Below are 19,197 nucleotides of genomic sequence, written 5' to 3' on the forward strand. Positions count from 1 at the left end.
ACTCTTGGGCGAGAGAATCGGATCTTTGCGTCATACTACTCGTGCCGTACACATCTGAGGGGAACCCGGGGAGTCGCGGGTATAATTATGTACTCTTGGATCAAAAACAATGGTGCCCTGCCTCGAGACCGGCCTTGCGCTGGTGTGGAGTCGAGTCGAGTGTACGCATGACATCAGAAGATCCGATTCCGCTCGACCAAGACCCTACCAGGGAGTCGTAAAATACCGGTATTTTACGACTCCCTGGACCCTACTATCAAGAGTTCATGGGGGTTATGAACTCTTGCTACTATGCATAATGCCAGGCTAGGCAGAGCTGGATCGGCCGCGTTGCACACTCTGGGGGGTTATGACCAGGGAGTAGTACAATACCGGTATTGTACTACTCCCTGGGTCATATTATTATGACTGTATACTCTTGCCAGTCTTGGATGATGCCATGCCATGACATGAGGCACTTGACGCACAATTTCGTCGCAACTTGTCAATCGCGACAGTCGCGGTCCCAGTCGTGATGCGCGTAAGCGCGATTCTAGCGGAAAATCTGATTCGCTAGGATCTCGCGTGCGATCGCACTTGTCTTGACTTGATCACTTTGCGCCCGCGGTAAGGCATGCGCAGTTGCTAGGCAATGGCGGGAGATTCAAACAGCAGGGAAGGCGAAAATGTTCTTGGCAGTTTTGTTGTCAGTTTTCAGTGCTGAAATGGATCCTTTGGCTTTGGCTTTGGATTGAGCTTTTTAGCAAGAAGGTCTTTCTATGAAGCTTACCAGCTGCTTACCGTAACGATGGAGTTACAAGCAGTTGAAAAACAATACAATGATGTTCTGTCCAGAGTTCGAGCTCAGTACGGCTGGTTGGAGTCGCTCGACTCATCTTCGAATGCTGACTTGGATTTGTGCTCAGCCGAACAATTGTATCGTGATGTATGTGCGAAAGCGCAGCCACTCAGTGCGGAATGGATGTCTACTCAGCAACTGCGAGTGGACCTTATACGTCAGGACTACCAGAACATGATGCTTCGCTCGGCCACTTGCCAACTGCTTACAGCTCAGAGTGACCTGAAGGTGAGGTGTAGGCGAGCATTTCTGCGTACTAGTACTTTCACAGTCGGATAGGGACAATGTCTGCAAACTTGACAACTGGTTTCTTCATTTCTTACTCCTGGGGCATATGCACATACATACAGTGCCACGCGCAAACACATGCACACACGCACGCACACACACGCATACACACACACACACACATACGTGTGCACACACGCGCAAACACGCACGCACACACGTACTGCTGGAGACTGGTCAGTGATTGGTGTGGGTCTCCTCGACAGGAGAGATATCGAAGAAATCTTGGACGGAGGAATCGATACGCTATGGAGCTGTCCTTTGGTCGAAACCAGCAATCATATTTGGTGCAGATCTGAGGTGGGAAGTGGCGTAGTGCGTACAACTGAGCTGCAGTTGTGCGGAAAGAGGCCTGCTTGTGCACACTACATCACTAAATGATGTCACGGTGACAGCGTGAACAAGGCGAGGACGCCCTGTATGGGAAACAGTGCTCCTGACTACAACCATGAACCGGTTAGTAGAGTCTCGGTCTTGCCACTATTTGAACCATATGGGGCAATGCCCCGGTTCAGACCCTCATTATCTTTCTAAGGGGGCGTACGAAAATTCCCTGATCTCGTAATTAGTACTTTGGAGAAATCCGGTCGTAACTGGTACAATCCTCTGACTGTGGTTGCCTGTCATTGCTCCTTATTTTTGTTCCTGTCCGTGTGCTTTTTGGGGGTCTGTAATTTCGTTGTGTCTGCGCATTTTTTCCAACTTCTGCCCATGGCGTCCTTCTCTCAGCTCGTCAGCTGTTCAACAGTAAAACATGTCACCACCAATGATTAGTGTTGTGAGAAGGTGCTCACTGCAGACGAGGTGGGTGAAGTCCCGGTGCGGCCATGCTCGCAACAGTAGTCATTGGTGATGACATGTTTTACTGTTAAGCAGCTAACGAACTGAGAGAAGGACGCCATGGGCAGAAGTTGGCAAAAAGGCGCAGACACAACGAAATTACAGACTCCAAAAAAGCACACAGTCAGAGGATTGTACCAGTTACGGCTGGATTTCATCTCCCAAGTATTAATTACGAGGTCAGGCAATTTTCCTACGCCCCCTAGAAAGATAATGAAGGTCTGAACCGGGGCATTGCCCCATACGGTTCAAATGGTCGCAAGACCGAGACTCTACCAACCGGTTTATGGTTGTAGTCAGGAGTCCTCGCCTTGTTCACGCTGTCATCATGAAAACATGTTACCTATCAGGCAAGGCTTGCATTATATATCACTAAATGATGTAATATTCACTGGTGTGAGGGAAAGACACAAACGGGAAAAGTCTGAAGAACAAATTGACCGTCACCACCAGGACTCGAACCAGGGACCCTCTCTTGTAGCCAGCGATGCTCTAGCCACTGAGCTATGGTGTAGTCGTCATCCCAGCAGAGACCGTTAGACATTTTCTTCAGACTTCGTAACTCACACTTCCTGTGACTCCACACAGGCGGGTGGGACGCAGCCCTCACCGTAACCCACACACTTCACGTACAAACTAGCACGCGGGGAGCCCCAAGTCATAACATATCCACTGGTTTGAGGGAAAGACACAAACGGGAAAAGTTTGATGATGATGATGATGATGATGATTTTTTTTGATGATCTGCCATGAATAGTGGCATTACAGTGAGTAGTTAAACCCAACACGAATGAAAAATGTGAAATGGAATAAAAACAATATTTGTAAAAAATAAATAAATTAAAATTAAAATTCAATATCGAACACGAATAAAATAAAATAAACAATATGTAAAAAATAAACAATATCGAACACGGAATTAATTCCGGAACTATCTACTCAACCAATTCATAATGCAATACCCGCACACTGCGTCAGTGATGGAACTCCGCTACCCGATCAACATGCAGAGACCACTCAATCACATGCTTAGATTTAGTTAGAGGCCGCTCTCCACAATGGCCAACTCCCTCATCGCATTAACTGGACGATGATGATGATGATGATGATGATGATGATGATGATGATGATGATTTTTTTTTTTTTTTTTTTTTTTTTGGAACCCTACACAAATAATAGTTTAGATGAATCCAACGCAAAGATCGTTTTTCCATGAAATACAACAATTGAACACAATTACATGCTTAAAGGCATGAAAGCAACAAAACAGCAACAAAAGGGTAAGCGCCATACCAATCCCGCCTGCACAGTCAGGACACAGCACGATACTTAACAAACTAGACCTGACTCGGCCACGGCAATCGAGACATCATGAAAACATCTCGCCGGATGGTGGTACCGTGACCGAGCCCCACGTATGCACAACACAGCAGCACGCAGCAAAGCAAAAGACAGCCGACAGCGGAGTAAACCAATGACCTGGGAATAGTGAGATCCCGATGACTCGGCCTGCATCTGGCACAGTCTCTTGAGGAACACATTGCACAGCCTCCCACAACCACCATGCACAGAGAACACGAGAGGTGTGAAAGCGGCTCTTTCTACATTTGTGACTCTTGGCCCATATTCGTTCCACTTACGCCGCTCGTGCTGCTGGTACAATGCAGGAAGGGTTCTGGACCCGTAGGAAGGAGCATCTGGGCAAAATACCCTTACATCAAAAAAAGCTTCCTCCCCACGGGTCCACAACCCTCGAGCGGCTATGTCCAGGCGCGCATCCTCTCGGCGGTTCGTTGACCGAAGAGGAAACCTCTCACCAGAAAGAGGTTGCAGCGCTGGTTCTGTCGAAACGGCAGTGCAGACTTCAGTCAATTCCCTCGCCAGCAGGTCACGTATCTCGTTATGACGAAGTGTCGGGAAGCCGCCCCTGGCGCAACATAGCTGATGCTCAACTGAGAACAGCTCACCACACACACAGGTTGCTGGTGTATTGGCTAGCGGCCATGCATATCTCAATGCCAGAGCATCCCGGAAGTCACGCTTGGTGAGACGAAAGCCATGCTCCGCCAGGGGCAGCACGCTCAGCCATGAGGATGATCCTTTCTCCGTGTGTTCTTCTATTCGTCGCTTCGTCATCTCATCGCTCGTGTCCACTATTTTGTTCCTGGCTGCCTTTGCGCGCTCCCGGTTTTCGGTGTGGACGACACGCTTTTTGTGACGCATTTCATCGATCATCCTCTGAAAGGGGGTACCAGCACCAGCAACATCAGCAGCCACATCCGGTCCAGGGTTTGAGTTGCCAGCGACCTCCCGCGGCTGCACCTCCGTTGCCGTCATCGTGGGAGTGGGAGACGCTCCACCACGGTCAGCAGTATCTGCAGAAGCCGGCACATCTCCAGCGAGAGAAATTGGATCGCTATCCTTAGCGAAATCGCCCAGAACCTCCTTCACCATAGGTCCGGACACTTGCTTGGAGCCCTGGTGCTCAAACCGTGGTCGAGTCGTGAGGTCCGGAAGGGCCATCCCACCATCCCGTGTCGGGAGCTTTAGAATATCAATGTCTTTCAGAGGCACGCTCGGTTGTCCCACGAGCTCCGGTAGAAGTGAGGAGTGAAGCTCCAACGGCGCCAAGTCCTCCGCAGAAACAGACATAGTTCGAAACACATAGTTCCATCTGTTGACTAAGCCATGGGTCAACGCAGAGTATGCTGCATGCGGCTCTGATGCGGCATAATTTGCTAAAATCTCTGTATGTTTCACCCACTCTTCTACTTTTGTCTCTTTGAATTCTCCGAGGAATGCCTCAGTCCCGATAGCAGCGCCCAGATACTGTACGCCACGAGACTTGACGTGGATAGTTGTGTCACCAAAAGTCTCGGCAGCCAAGGACTCAAAGCCAGGCTTGACGAGTAGTTGCGTTTTTGTTTCGTTGATGTTGTAGCCGTATTTTTGGCCCTCTTCCTTAAGGAGGTTGTACCACTTTCGCAATGGGGAGAGCCCTCCGGCAGCTGCCGAGTCATCTGCAAACCATCCCTGGCACACATCTGCAACATTGGTTCCGACTGACTTGACGAGAGGGGTGAGAGCCGTGGCATAAATGGCCATCGCAAGAGGGTCACCCTGGGTTGTGCCCTCCTGTGACAATAAAGACTGGCCACCACGCACAAAGAGGGATGCAGGGTCTTGGTAAGTATTCAATGTTATTTGTGCTAGCGGGGGGCATACTCGAGCAATATTGTGCAATGCAGCGCGGCGATTCAAGCTATTGAAGGCATTGCGAGCATCGACTAGCAACACTGCCTCAGCCTTTTCCGAAGCAAAGGCAGCCGTCATTGAGTGCAACGATGATGATGATGATGATGATGATGATGATGATGATGTAATCAGGGAATTTCGTCGTGACAGCAGCCCATAAGAGCTGCACACTCCGGGTGTCCTGTACTCTTGATCCCGTGCCCAAGAACGTCGTTTCCACTCAGTCAGGCTTGCACGTTAGTTGTGTGCTTTTTTGGCGTGCAGCTCTACTGCAGGACACACGCACACACACACACTCACACGCATGCACCCACCATTCACAAGCAACGTATCTAATTTGCCCTGCGTGTCACAACCGGCGGCATGGTTTCAACAGTGCTTGCTGACAAGCACGGTAAAGCGTGAAATTTTCGCGGCGTTTTTAGTCCGCGTTTTCAGAATCCGGACCAGTTTGCGAGGTTTTAATTTTGCGATTGCAGTATGGCATTCTTGCTAAACCTTTCATGGATCTCCTTTCGCGCTGTCTAAATTTCGCGATTTCCACATGGTCACGAATTTGGCAGAAATTAGACCATGGCAATAATTTCACGGTATACAGTGGAATAAGTAACAACGATTTCCTTTTACACGCGCCATTATATTTGGTCAGTGTTTAAGTCAAACATTAACGACTGTGCCATCAATTGTTCTGCTTCTGTCCAATGCTAGGAGGAGCTGGAGCAGTTTCGGCAGCAGTACTTTGCGCGTCCTGCTGAAAAGGTATGCGCACTGCACTGTGTACGGCGTACCCATGTGCGAAGAGAAGCCGACTACTTTAGTACATGTGCGGATTCTGCCAAGACTGCATGTGAGGTTTTCATTTTATTCCTTGGCTGGCCAGTATACAGCCAGCTGGCAACCTGTGCGTTCACTGTCATGCTGGTTGTGGTACTAGTATCTGACTTGCAGCTTTATATAGAGTCATTTTGTGCATCTGATCACTTCGCTCTGGAATTTTCCCCGAAATTTTACTTTCCAGGTTCACTGCAAACTTTGCAAAGCCAACCAATGGTAGAAGATGTTCAACCCGACTAATGCAGCATGGGCTGGGCCAGTATTAGCTAATTGCCTGATCTTAACCTTTGACTTTGTGTCCCCTTCACAAAAGACTGTCCTATTATTTAATCCAATAATTGTTTTATGAGCGAGAACGTTGCAGAGATCAGTTGCTGTGACTATTTAAGTCTCTCTTTCTCCTTTGTTTGTATCATGTTGCCTTCAGACTCCACGTACGAAGAGAATTGACGACCTGAGCCGGGCTATGTCCGAGGAGCGCATGCGTTGGCAGCAGGAGCGTAAGGCGTTGTCCGAGCAGCTCACCGAGATGATGGTGAGTTGTCTTCTTGTGTTGGACAAGGTTTGGAGGTTCGGAATTTTGTGTGCTTTTTAGTAGCTGCATCTGCACCTTGATCCGGAGAGGTTGGTGGTGTCCCTACGGATGCGGAAAACTCGGCCTCCAGCCGAGTCTAACGCGAATCGTGAAATTAATTTTTAATTTTTGGCTGTGAACCCGTTTGTGAGGTGCCGTCTGTCTGTACGCGCGCCACTCTGCTCCTAGTCTGGGCATGTTTGCTTCTCCGCTGTACGTCTACATTTATAGGCAAGTAGCTTGGTGTGCTTAGTGTAGCGGAGGTTCAACTGTGGATACGCGTGCTCCGCACAATTTCCCCTCTCCCCCGACCATATTCCCCGCTGACTATAACAGTCATGGCGCTGTGTCGATTTCGCACTCAGTCTCTCGCGTCTGCACGTCCGTATGTGATTATGTCATTCTCATCATCTCTATTGTATGTGATCATGTCATTCTCATCATCTCTATCGTATGTGATGATGGCATTCTCATCATCTCTATACGTACAATACGTTCAGTGGATTGTCACCAATCGTATGAAACTAGCACATCCGCTCTCTAGAGGCTGTGACTGCGCACAGTGTGTGCAGAAGCAAGTGCTATTATGTATTAGCTCAGCTCATCACGTGTAGGTGCTAGCTGAGCAGAGTTAGATCCAGAGTGCAACAAGTAGCAGCTGTGTGTCCACTGATAGTTATCACCGTTGCTGTGGATATAGGGGGGACGTTCTACTGTTGAGTTCATTTACATGTAGCTTGGTTGTCTGATGCCTGGAAGATGATATGTAACTCCGTCTTGGAAGCCCCCGTGTTGTGGTGTGGGTGATCGGTGTGGCTGGTTGTTGGCAGGGAGGGCAGATGGAACTCTTGTTGGTCTTACCAGCAGGTTGTGTACACGTGCTGTTGCAAAGAGAGCTGCTGTTTGTTCCTTGCACGTATGTGTGTATGTAGCATGGACCCCTTTTTTTTTTTTTAATTCTCTGCCTGTGTGTGTGCATCTCTCTCTCTCTCTCTCTCTCTCTCTCTGTGTTTGTTTTATGCACTTGCAGACTGCCTTCCATGATGTACAGCAAGAAGCAGATTGCAGACAGCCTGTTGCCACTCGCAGCCATACCACACAGACCAGTAGCAGCCATGTGGTTTTGCCGGCGACTGAAAATTCTGCTGCTAGTCCACCAATGACTGTCCCATCACCATCCTCGGAGACAGGCGATGCGCCATCACATCATCCTAAACGTAAAAGCAGCAGCTCGGACCTCTCCTTTGCCGAAGGTCCAGCTGATGGTGACGGCCATCTAGCTTGTGGTGAGGAGACCACCATGCCTACACCCAGTAAGCATACCACCGCCCGCAAGGCGCGCATGAAGAAGCGAACCCGTGCTGAACGTATTCAAAAGCGGAAGCGTTTCGTCAAGCAAATCGACTCGGACAGCAGCGATGAAGATAGCTCTGAATCTGCCGCACGTCACATTCTGGATGCCAGTCTGGCGTCACACCGAAGTGCGTCATCACCTGCTGTCTCCAGCGTAGCCACGGAGCCGTCGCCGCCGCAGCAGCATGCGTTCCACAATCACGAGCCCTCTGCTGATTCCGACGTCGCCGATGACTCAATGGTGAATCTAAGACGCACGGCCACCGGTAGATCACGGACCACTTTAGTAATGTCTGATTCCTCGTTTGCCGCTCCTGCTGCTGTTAAACAAGGCAGCCGTTGTCGTCTACAGATTGTTTCCGATTCTGATGCATCTATGCCGCTGGCTATCGCGTCTCCAATCGAGGAAGGTGTTGATGCAGTCAGTGAGACCAAGCAACTGCAGCAGAAAAAGAAGAAAGCAGCCAAGCGCCAATCGCTGGTGACATTTTCTCCTTCTGCTAAAGTGGCCAGTAGTAACACCAGTATCACTCCTGATTCTTCATTTGCTGCTGCTCCGCGGCCAAGTGACCGTCGTCGTCGGAGGCACCAAATTCTATCTGATTCCGATGCATCTTTGCCGGCAATTGCTCCTCCGCAGCAGGAGGAGGACGAGGAAGATGTCCGTACCACCCAAGGGCACATCAAGCCTCGGAAGAGCAAGAAGGCAGCCGCCAAGCGCAAATCGCTGGTCACGTTTTCTCCTTCTGCTAAGGCGGCAAGCAGCAACACCAGCGTCTCCCCTGATTCTTCGCTTGCCGCTGCCACTACCTATCAAGGCAAGCATCGTCGACTGATTGCTTCCGATTCTGATGCTTCAGTGCCGGAAATAGTCCTTCCAGTGGAGGAGGAGGAGGTGAGGGTAGTTGACTGTGAGGACAAAGTTCAGCCATCAGCCGACCACCTGGAAGACGAAGCACACACTGCCGCCCAAGCTGAAACACAGAGCACGCCCTTGCGACGCAAGACGCACAAGCGCAAGAAAGCAGCCAAGCGCCAGTCCCTGGTCTCGTTTTCTCCCTCAGCCAAAGCTGTAAACCCGCCGGATAGCTTGCCATCTGACACGTTACAGAACTCTGCAGAGCAGCTAGCCACCATGCACACTGACGCTGAGGCGCTTGAGGAGCCTCTCTCCTACGACGCATCGCCCAAAACTCTGCAGACCTGCTCGGCGAGGGAGGCGTTTGGCGCGTTACTGCCGTCGCCGATCATCGAAGAAGATGAGGAGAACACCACGCTTTCCAGAAGCCGTGCTCCTAGTCGCTGTACTGTGCAGGAGGGAAGTGTGCAGAGCCGGTCGCAAGCACTGATTTGTAGCACTCCAAGCAAACGACTGTCCACTGCTGCTACTGAAGTCAGTTCACCCAACCCATCCTCATCGCCTGTCGCTGCCTCCAAGAAGAAGAAGAGTAAGAAGACTAAGAACTTGCAGCGTGCTCTGCTGGACTCCTCCGCGTCCAGCCTCGATAGCACACCGATCACTCGCAGTCTCCGACTGAACAAATCACCTCTAAGTGTTGCCAGTGCTGCTGCTGCTTCGGAACAGCGTGTAGACGAAAGCCCCGTGCTTAGCGCTATGTCGTCTACTAGCCTAGTCAGTAATGTCAGCAGCCATGCTCCGACGACGGCAAACACAGCGTCGGACGCGGACACGGCCCTGTCTCCACAACAACAGCGTCGGCAGTCGACGAGTGCCACTATCCCGCACAGCCCGCGCGACATCTGCGACGCTGCTTCGCTAGTGTCGGTCAACGATGCCACGGCGTCGTCACTTTCCTCTGCTGGCTCCGAGCTCATCCAGGAAAAAGGAAGGGCAAGGAAACTGCGACGGTCTCTGAACCACTCCAAGTCGTTTTCTGCTGCGCTGTCAAAGATGCTGCCCGGTGCCAGTGGAAAGTCGGCCAAGCAGCAAGCAGACCAGCTGTCCAAGGAGCCGCCGCCGTCGCAATCTCTCAAGCAAGCCCTCGTTCGTCGTCGTTCAAGCTTGCGACTATCCAAGGCGGCGCCATCCGCCAAGGAAAATGAAGTCGCGGGCAGCAGTACCCAAACCGGGAAGAAGTCACGTCGTGCTAGCACCAGCAGTGCAGACAGTGTGACAACGCCAGCCGGGCGGCGTGAGAGCTTACGACGCGGCGCCTCGTTCCGCGTACTGCCCTCCTTCCCTGAAGTCCCGGCCAAGTCCAGGTTTGCCGTCGCCGCAGAGGAACAAGGCAACAATGACGACGACGAAGGATGTGATAATGAGATTGTTGACCGTAGTCCAGCAACACTAACACCGTCTACTTGTGCTGCCGAGAACAGCAACAAACTCAGCGTTGTCGCGGCGAAGGAAACGCCTGGTCCATCGCTCTCTCCCAATGGCTGTATATCCTTTGGTCCGCGCCGTGTTGCTAAGCTCAGCTCTGGCAAGCCGGCCGCTACAAAACGCCGAACAACAAACCACAGCCAGCGCATTGCCAAGCTGCTGGAGGTGGTGCAGAAGACGCCGGACTTTGAGGATACTGTTGGTCAAAGCACAGCACTGCTGCAGCAGCCTTCTGTTGTCGTATGGCAAGTGTCGGAGGCAGACGCTCAGTCCACTGGCGGAGACGCTGGTACTCCCAGCCCCTTGCCACCTGCATTCTCTGAGGAATCAATGTGCCCTGTGGAGGTGCCGGCCACTGGAGCAGCAGCGAGTGCTGTGTGTGCATCGTCGCCGGCCAATGACGACGACGATGTGATTGAGAGCAACGACATGGATGTAGTGCTGTACGAGGCTGAAGAGACGACGGCGATGGTGGCGGGTGAGAAACATGCCGCCTCGCCTGTGTCGAGACGGCGCTCTCTCCGCCGTTCTGGCAAGCGACGCTCGGCTTCAGCATCTGCTGCGGTGAGTTGTTCTCTTCTGTTTGTTTGTTTGTTTTTACTTTACTTCACCAGATACACAGGCATTTCTGCCTGCTCGTCTAACCACACGGCTATACTCTCAATAAAAGATAAAGTGTCTATGGTCATATTACTGCTTTTGCTGTTGGTCTCCGGTTACATGTTCACACACCTGTCCTAGTTGATTTATTTACTTATACACCGGAATGAAGTAGCGTGTTTTGGAGCCATCAGTTGCCTGAAACTCTTGAGTTACAACACAGCTTCCCCTTTGCCTCTCTCTCTATCTCTCTCTCTCTCTCTCTCTCTCTCTCTCTCTCTCTCTCTCTCTCTCTCTCTTGTGTATTTATACACTGTATTCAAGGTTTCCCCAAAGGCCTATCTAGGGGGTCTCCAGGTAATGCTCCAGGTAATGGTTGGCATTGACCAGCTTCGTGCTTTGCAAGTAGAGCCATTCAACTGGTTTCCTTGCTTTCTGCTCTCAGCTATGCTTTTTCGGTCTTCTCTCCACTCGCGGCACGTTATCATGAAGAACCATAGTCGTGCCGAGGGTGAGGTGTGTTGAATCTAGCACACATTCACTGCCGCCTGTGCGTCGTGTCACTGCGCTTGCTTGATAGCTGACTACCCTGTCTGTTCCATGTCAACGTTCCTCTTTGTTCTAGGTTGCGGATGGCGACACACCACGTGGCAAGCGTAAGAAGCGGGTATCGTCGGCCAACGGAGCAGCCTCTCCGACTGCCAGTCCGGTCATTGCAGCGTGTCCCCTCGACACCGCGCCAGCTCCGCCATCACCGCCGGCTGCTGGAGATGCCGGGCAGCAACAGCAGCCGCCTCTAGCTTTGCAGGAGAACACCAATGCTCGCAAGCGCACCCGCTCCGTGGGCCACAAGCCGTCTGTCACGTCAGCGGGTGATGATGCTGACGCTGCTGGCGTTGAAGAACAACCAGCCGGGGAGAACACTGCTCCCGGTCGCGGCCGCAGCATGCGCCGTGGTATCAAGCGCAGCAAGTCGCTCAAGACCCTCAAGACTCCAACGCAGCAAACCGGCCGACAAGCTGCTGCTGCTGCTACTGCTGTTATACGAGACACGGATGGTTTCGAAGTGCCAGGCGCTCTTGTGGATCCCACTCAGAAAGCCAACAAGCAACCGTCTGTTGAGAAGGTCAGTGGTTGGAAGAAAAAAATGTGTTGTGGGTGCGTGTGTGCATGTGTGTGTGTGTGGGTGTGTGCAGTATTGACCTACTGGGTCTCTGTTGGCAATCACGTACACATGCTCGGTTAGTTCTACACCACAGCATGATTCGGATTGTGATCCACACAGCCGTGACCTGATGCGTGCCGTGTCTAATTGGTTAAAAGGATAGAGCACCATGGACACCGTACTGTGATTGCATGTCTTGTTTGTTATTTACTGCATGATGCTATGATGTCTATGATGCTTAGGAGGTTGAAGTCTCCATTGATGCTGCATTGTATGTACAGTCAAAACCTGGAAAGACATACCTACAAGGGAACATGGAAAAAGTACTGCCTAGCCGAAGTACTTACTGGCCATATTGCAAGAGTGCAAATCATGATGCATGCAGTCAGACCTCGCGTAACCGCACACATCCGTTTTCCTCAAAAAATATCCGGATAAGCGAGGGAACCGGATAAACGAACCCCGGTCATGTTGGATGCATTACGTATGCCGTAAATCTGTAACCAGCTATTTTCTTCCGGATAGGCTAGGGATCCGGATAAAAGAGGACCGGATAAGCGAGGTCTGACTGTATCAAAATGATGTGCTGCAATCAAGTGTGCCAGTTTTTCATCAACTGCGAAAAGTACGTACTACACTATAGTAAATCTTACACCCTGTGCATACTAGGCAGTTTTCACTGTTGGATTAATTTGCTGTGTGTTTCTCCTCTGTGTGTGTGTGTGTGCGTGTGTGTAGCGCCGTCGTCTGAGTCACATGCTGGCTGGAGCACCGTCCATATCGCCCGTGCCCGGCAAGGCCAATGGTGTCAATCGCCGTCGTAGCATACTGCGTAACAGCACCTTGGCAAGCCGGGAGTCCATGGTGTCCATGTGCGAGCCAAACGCTAACAGTACCAGACTGTCCATGGATGGAGCTGCCACCGGTTCTGACAGGTGAGAATCTCTATTTCCCATCCCACCGTGCTCTGTTCATGCCGATCCCGTGGTGCTGTACATGTCAGTGCGAGCGCTTGCAGCACAGTTTGTATTGATATTTCAGTCAGACCTCCCTTAGCCGCACACATCCGTTTTCCATAAAAATATCCGGATACGCGAGGGAACCGGATAACCGAACACCGGATATGTTGGATGCACTACGTATGCTGTAAATCTGTAACCAGCTATTTTTCTTCCGGATACGCGAGGGATCCGGATGAAAGAGGACGGGATAAGCGAGGTCTGACTGTATGCACAACACCTGTGTAAGAGATTTCCTCAGAGACAACAACGTGCTATAATACTCAGTAGGAGCACAAACTTCAGGATCTTCAACAACATTCTGAAATGTTTTTCGCAAGAAAACTTTCTTGCCTTCTCTTCAGGCGATACACAGGCAAAAGAGCAAACGGGAACAACTGATGTGTTTGCTCCTACTAAGTGTAATACCTGTGTGCTCACCTGTGTGCTCACCTTTGTGTTCGTTGTGTTGGAATCTTGTTGTTTTGTTGTGTGTAGTCGGCGTCAGTCTGTGGCCTTCTCAACGTTAAATTCATCACAAGCCGGTACCGGGCGTCGTCGCACTCTCTTCAGTCAGCGAGATAACACACTGAGGGGAGAGACTTCGGTAAGTCCTGCTAGCTTGTAGGTGTGTGTGTGCCTCTCTCTCTCTCTCTCTCTCTCTCTCTCTCTCTCTCTCTCTCTCTCTCTCTCTCTCTCTCTCTCTCCCCCCCCCTCCCCCATCTCCCTCGTGAGCAGTTGTCGACTGATCTGTGCATCTTGTACTGCGCTACGCTGCACTGCTTCATGACTCGCGTGGAAAGTCGCACTACAAAAAATATGTATGTTCAGCGTGCACACACGAGGCATCTTCACAAAGTACAATACAGTACTAGAGTGTCTGTTGACTGTGACATTTCACTACATGTACACATATGTGCTGTGTCTCTGACTATTGCCAGTCTTCTTGAGGTAGACTGCTTCAGACCTACTGTCAAGAGCTACTGCTTTTACATGTGCTTTTCCTGAGAACTGGGAAGGGCTCACTTTACATGGCTGACTTGTAAAATTAATATGAGACAGTCGCGTCCAAAAAGGTCTGCACGACCACCCCACCCCTTCTCCTCGGGTCACAATCTGTACCCTGTATTGCTTGTTGGTGTGCGGGAATACCAATATTTCTCAGTGCATCTGCTATCTACTATCTGTCTTGTGACGGTGTGTGTATGCTTGTGTGTGCGTATGTACATGTGTGTTACGCCCACACCTGCACATCTACACGTACAGCTGAGCATGTTTGGAGCGTCAATGGCCGACGCCGGCAAGAGTGCTGCGGGCACCGGTGGCCGCAGGTCGGCCTCGTCCTCGTCGCACAGTCTCACGCAGAAGCAGAGTATGCAGATGATGATGGGCCTGTTCCGCACCGGTTTCAAAGCACCGACGGTGCGTGGCTCGGCATCCACGTCACGCACTAGTCAATAAGCAGCTTCATGTCGCTTTGATCACTTTACAATCCGCCACACACACACACACACGCACACGGAGCATTACCTGCGACTGTGCGGATTCAAGACCATAGTAAGTTAGACGTAGTAACGGATTTGTTGTGTCAAATGACTTGTCTCCTTGCTCGCGTCTTCCTTATCTTTATAACTGGTACGCGTTCACTGCCCAGGTACTGTTACATACCTCTGCCCAGTACAGCGCATGTGTAGTGGCTTGGTGACCTAGCAGGTAGGTATTATTTTGGTAGATTTAGAATAATCTATTTTAGTGGTTGCGGTTTGGCTGCTCATTGCTCTGGCTACTCCGCAGCAGCTGGTACCAGCTTTAGTTAGAATATCCGTAGCTAGATGCTGGACGGCTTGTTTTCTTTGTTCGTTTAGTCAGCGGTGTGTTCTGCACTCGCAGCGCTGTACATGTAGGAGTGGGAGTACGGTCTACACTCTGCAGTACAACCTGTGTGTGTGTGTGCGTGTGTGTGTGCGTGTGTGTGTGGTGTCCAAACTGAGGTTGTTATGGTGCATAGTACTGCATGCATGGCATTGCTTTACCTTCTCTTGTCGTGCCGTCTTCACATTATCGAGATGTATGGTTATGTTATGGCGCGCTTATTTCTAGTTTAGCGGCGTCTGCATCACGTACGCTTTTTATTCTCTCTCTCTCCCCCCCCCCCCCCCCCCCCTCACACACAGACATTTCACTGGACCATAATTAAATTCATGTCTATAAATGTGAGGTTCTTTCTTTTTCTTTCTGTCCTTTTTTAACCAACACACCCATGTTATGTGCATCTCTTGCTTTATATCAGGAAGAGATGAACAAGTCCTGCCTGACCAGCTGCCAGAGACGGGGACTAGTGGATGTATATGTAGCGGAGATTGTTACGTTTCTTGTGGTGGCAAGAATAATTATTATAGTCCTGATTGGCCTTCTTCGTGCATGCATACCGGTATTTTTTTTACGACTCTTGTATTGCAGCTGCCAGCACTGTTGGTTCATTTTGCCAGTGTATGCATGAACTACAGTGTGTGTGTGTGTGTGTGTGTGTGTGTGTGTGTGTGTGTGTGTGTGTGTGTGTGTGTGTGTGTGTGTGTGTGTGTGTGTGTGTGTGTGTGTGTGTGTGTGTGTGTGTGTGTGTGTGTGTGTGTGTGTGTGTGTGTGTGTGTGTGTGTGTGTGTGTGTGTGTGTGTGTGTGTGTGTGTGTGTGTGTGTGTGTGTGTGTGTGTGTGTGTGTGTGTGTGTGTGTGTGTGTGTGTGTGTGTGTGTGTGTGTGTGTGTGTGTGTGTGTGTGTGTGTGTGTGTGTGTGTGTGTGTGTGTGTGTGTGTGTGTGTGTGTGTACCTTGGGCAGTAAAGACGCCAGCCCCGGTCATTCCACTGGATTTCAATGTCCACAACAGTACATTCCCAGATCCATGGTACCCCGCTTTCAAGCACACAAAGTCACCATGTGACTTATATGGACACAGCAAGGAGAGTTGGATGGAGGCTGTCAAGTTAGTACAAAAAGTGAAAAAAATCAAAAAAAGTACACCAGAAATTTTATGAAAATAGATGTGCATCCATCCAGGAACTGGTGTGCGTTGGATACTCTCAAAATATAGTCACAGTGCGGCGGCGACAGACTCTGGATTCAAGACTCACTCGTCCAGGAGGAATCACCATTCCTACATTTACAGTACTTCGCAGTACGAAAAATAGAGCCTGCAATCATGTGAATACGAAACTAGCGTCTGCAGGACGACAGAATGTCAAAATCTGGATTTGTGCTATTTTCCGGGCTGGTAGTACATATCGGATACCGGTATGGAACACAATCATCATGACACACACACACACGCCTACAAGGCATGCGAGGGAGCAGTGTGGTGATGGTGACTACGATGCGAACGTTTGCGTGGAAGACGGCTGTTCCTCCTTGGGGCATGGGAGTTTTTAGCGGTGGCCAAATACGGATGTGCCTGCACACAAACAGACAAACAAATGGACCATTAGGCCGAGTAAAAAAAATTACTAGATGATCGTCCTTTTTTTTGGAAAAATCGGGGAGGGCGGGAGGATTTTATTTTTATTTTTTTACTTTTTACCCTCTCATGCACACAGTGTACACAACAACATCAAGGTTTTTTTCTCTTTTTTTCTTTTTTTTTCTTTTTTTCTTTTTCTTTCTTCAGCAGATCGATACTGACGTTGTGATATACTAGTAGTATGTGGTCCATATAGTAAAGAAAGTATTAAACAAAGCGTGCACATGTTTCCTGCATCCGCGATCGGTAAAAAACCAACGATTTCGGCAAAAACTCACGATTTAAAAAATAAAATATTTCTTGGGGCGCTGACAAAAACTGGGGCGGACGGGGACGATCATCTAGCTTTTTTTTTTACTTGGCCTTAGGCTGGGATCGTTTTGGTCAAATCTGGATTCGGATCCAGACCCTAGATGCATTGGATCAAGAGTACATAACCCCCCAGAGTGTGCAACGCCGATCCAGCTCTGTGTAGGGTCTTGGTCGAGCGGAATCGGATCTTCTGATGTCATGCGTACACTTCACACCAGCGCAAGGCCGGTCTCGAGGCAGGGCACCATTGTTTTTGATCCAAGAGTACCCGCGACTCCCCGGGTTCCCTTCAGATGTGTACGGTATTATGACGCAAAGATCCGATTCCGCTCGAGCAAGACCCTATGCAGAGCTGGATCAGGCGTTGCACACTCTGGGGGGTTATGTACTCTTGATTGGATCCATCCGTGACTTTTTCGCCTACTGTAAGTCAACAAATTTTCGGCCCATTCAAATTTCGGCCTCCCACGGCTAAAACCCATTTCGGCCGCATCAAATTTTCGGCCTGCACTGCTGCCGCCTGTATACACTGTCACACTGAACCTTACAAAACAAATTTTCGGCCAAACTTGACCAGGCCGAAAATAGCCGAAAATAAATAACGGTTTGCGCCGGATATTTGTTGACTTTAAACAATATTTGTACACTGACAGACAGACAGACACTCGTGGATAGTGCATTTACATGTATGAATCCCATGGCTGGCCCTGTGCTGGTGTGTTCTCATAATTATCAAGCTTTTGCCACACGAGACAGACAGACAGACAGACAGACAGAGAGCATGTGTGTTTGCTTTGAGGATTGAAAGGGGGGGGGGGGTACTGAAAGCACACAACACCTACCTCAGATGGGCAGAATAGAGGATCATGTTCACGCCAGTGAGTGGGCTTTTGGCCAACAGGTGTTATCTAAGGGAGAACAGGGAAACAAAGATGAGAACTCAGAATTAGCAACAGTGATTTGATACAGAGCTGACAGCACTGGGATCTCACTCTCTCAGTCACTCTCCCTCCCTCTCTCTCCCTCCCTCTCCCTCCCTCTCTCTCCCTCCCCCTCCCTCCCTCCCTCCCTCCCTCCCTCTCTCTCTCTCTCTCTCTGCCACACACGCACACGCACACACACACACACACACACACACACACACACACACACACACACACACACACACATTAAACCGCTGCAGTACTAACTAGACTGTTCCATAGGGTGTTGGCAGCTGTGGCGTGTGCCTTGCCACTGAAGTGGAAACAATCCACAGCAAACAGGCTGAAGTCTGGCTTGCCATCAGCCTATGGGAAAAGCAGAAAGACAAGCACGAACAACACGGAAACAACAAACTGTGATTAACAAAGCAGCACCTTCATTATCATCATCACCATCGTCGTCGTCATCGTCCTAAATGCTCTACGCTTGTCACCCTAGCCTAGGTAGAATCCCTAGGTAGAATCAGAGAATAGAATCATAGTGTTACTGCAGTAACTCCAGGTGTCAGGTGCTAGCGATCATCAGACAGCACATGATCGCTAGCGCGTGAAACTCTACACGTGATATACACCCAGTATGTATGGGACAATGTCAGTTGGGACACTGGTAGAGGTGAGCTGGTAGGCAAGTCAACACGTGCATGCAGTTCCCATGTGCTCGTGTGTAGATTATACATTCATACATGCCCCCCCCCCCCCCCCCCTCCACACACACACACACACACACACACACACACACACACACTCTGGAGACCAGGACTCAGACCTCACAAGGCACAACTGGACATGTACGTACAGTCAACTTCGCTAATAACGACAACTCGCGAATAACGACAGATGTCCATGCCCAGAGCAAAGTCCCATTTAACTGTAATACATATAATGAGACTTCGGGTACATTATAAGGACACTTCGCGAATAAGGACACTTTTCTGATGCCCCGCCGAGTGTCGTTATACGCCAAGTTGACTGTACTTCAGTACATACTGGTCAACAGGACTCAGAACTGGACATGCGCGGCACAAACTGGCTGCGTTCGATTATGCACTTGAATTGTTTCATGAATCTATTCGAATGCATTCAAGTCGTTCGATTTTCATGTCATGCGCCCTGGAATCGATTCGGAATCCATTCACCCTATTCACATGGGGTGATGTGAATAGCACGAATCGATTCATGAATGGATTCATGAATCGATTCGCGTGCATAATCGAACGCACTCACTGAGTTACCAGATTGGGGTACGCCTCTACACCGGGCACTTATCGGACCCGTTGCCAAGGAATAATGGCTTATCAGCAGCACA

At 50.1% G+C, this 19,197-nt stretch overlaps 2 protein-coding genes across 3 annotated transcripts in view; one reads left to right on the forward strand and one right to left on the reverse strand.

Moving 5' to 3' along the window:
- Window positions 1-708: 708 nt before the first annotated feature.
- Window positions 709-15,459, forward strand: LOC135819312 (mucin-17-like). 2 transcript variants are annotated; one of them, XR_010553893.1, is made up of 9 exons: window positions 709-1,066; window positions 5,930-5,980; window positions 6,483-6,590; window positions 7,660-10,890; window positions 11,552-12,052; window positions 12,830-13,026; window positions 13,588-13,696; window positions 14,356-14,646; window positions 15,380-15,459. XR_010553893.1 is itself a non-coding variant. In XM_065332495.1 (8 exons), the coding sequence occupies exons 1-8, from the start codon at window positions 788-790 to the stop codon at window positions 14,548-14,550; spliced, it is 4,671 nt and encodes a 1,556-aa protein (XP_065188567.1). In that variant the 5' UTR covers window positions 709-787; the 3' UTR covers window positions 14,551-15,459. The 2 variants fall into 2 exon arrangements, 1 of the variants encoding a protein (XP_065188567.1); XM_065332495.1 differs by having other exon boundaries at window positions 14,356-15,459.
- Window positions 15,460-16,040: 581 nt separating this feature from the next.
- Window positions 16,041-19,197, reverse strand: part of LOC135818825 (phospholipase B1, membrane-associated-like) — an 18,360-nt gene continuing 15,203 nt past the window's right edge. Inside the window, exons 14-16 of the mRNA XM_065332050.1 lie at window positions 18,099-18,197; window positions 17,751-17,816; window positions 16,041-16,530 (exon numbers count right to left, since the gene is read on the reverse strand). Of these exons, the coding sequence (XP_065188122.1) occupies window positions 16,411-16,530; window positions 17,751-17,816; window positions 18,099-18,197 (285 nt within the window). The 3' untranslated portion in view covers window positions 16,041-16,410. The remainder of the gene's footprint in view (window positions 16,531-17,750; window positions 17,817-18,098; window positions 18,198-19,197) is intronic.

This window comes from Sycon ciliatum, chromosome 6 (assembly GCF_964019385.1).
Source record: "Sycon ciliatum chromosome 6, ocSycCili1.1, whole genome shotgun sequence".
NCBI lineage: Eukaryota > Metazoa > Porifera > Calcarea > Leucosolenida > Sycettidae > Sycon > Sycon ciliatum.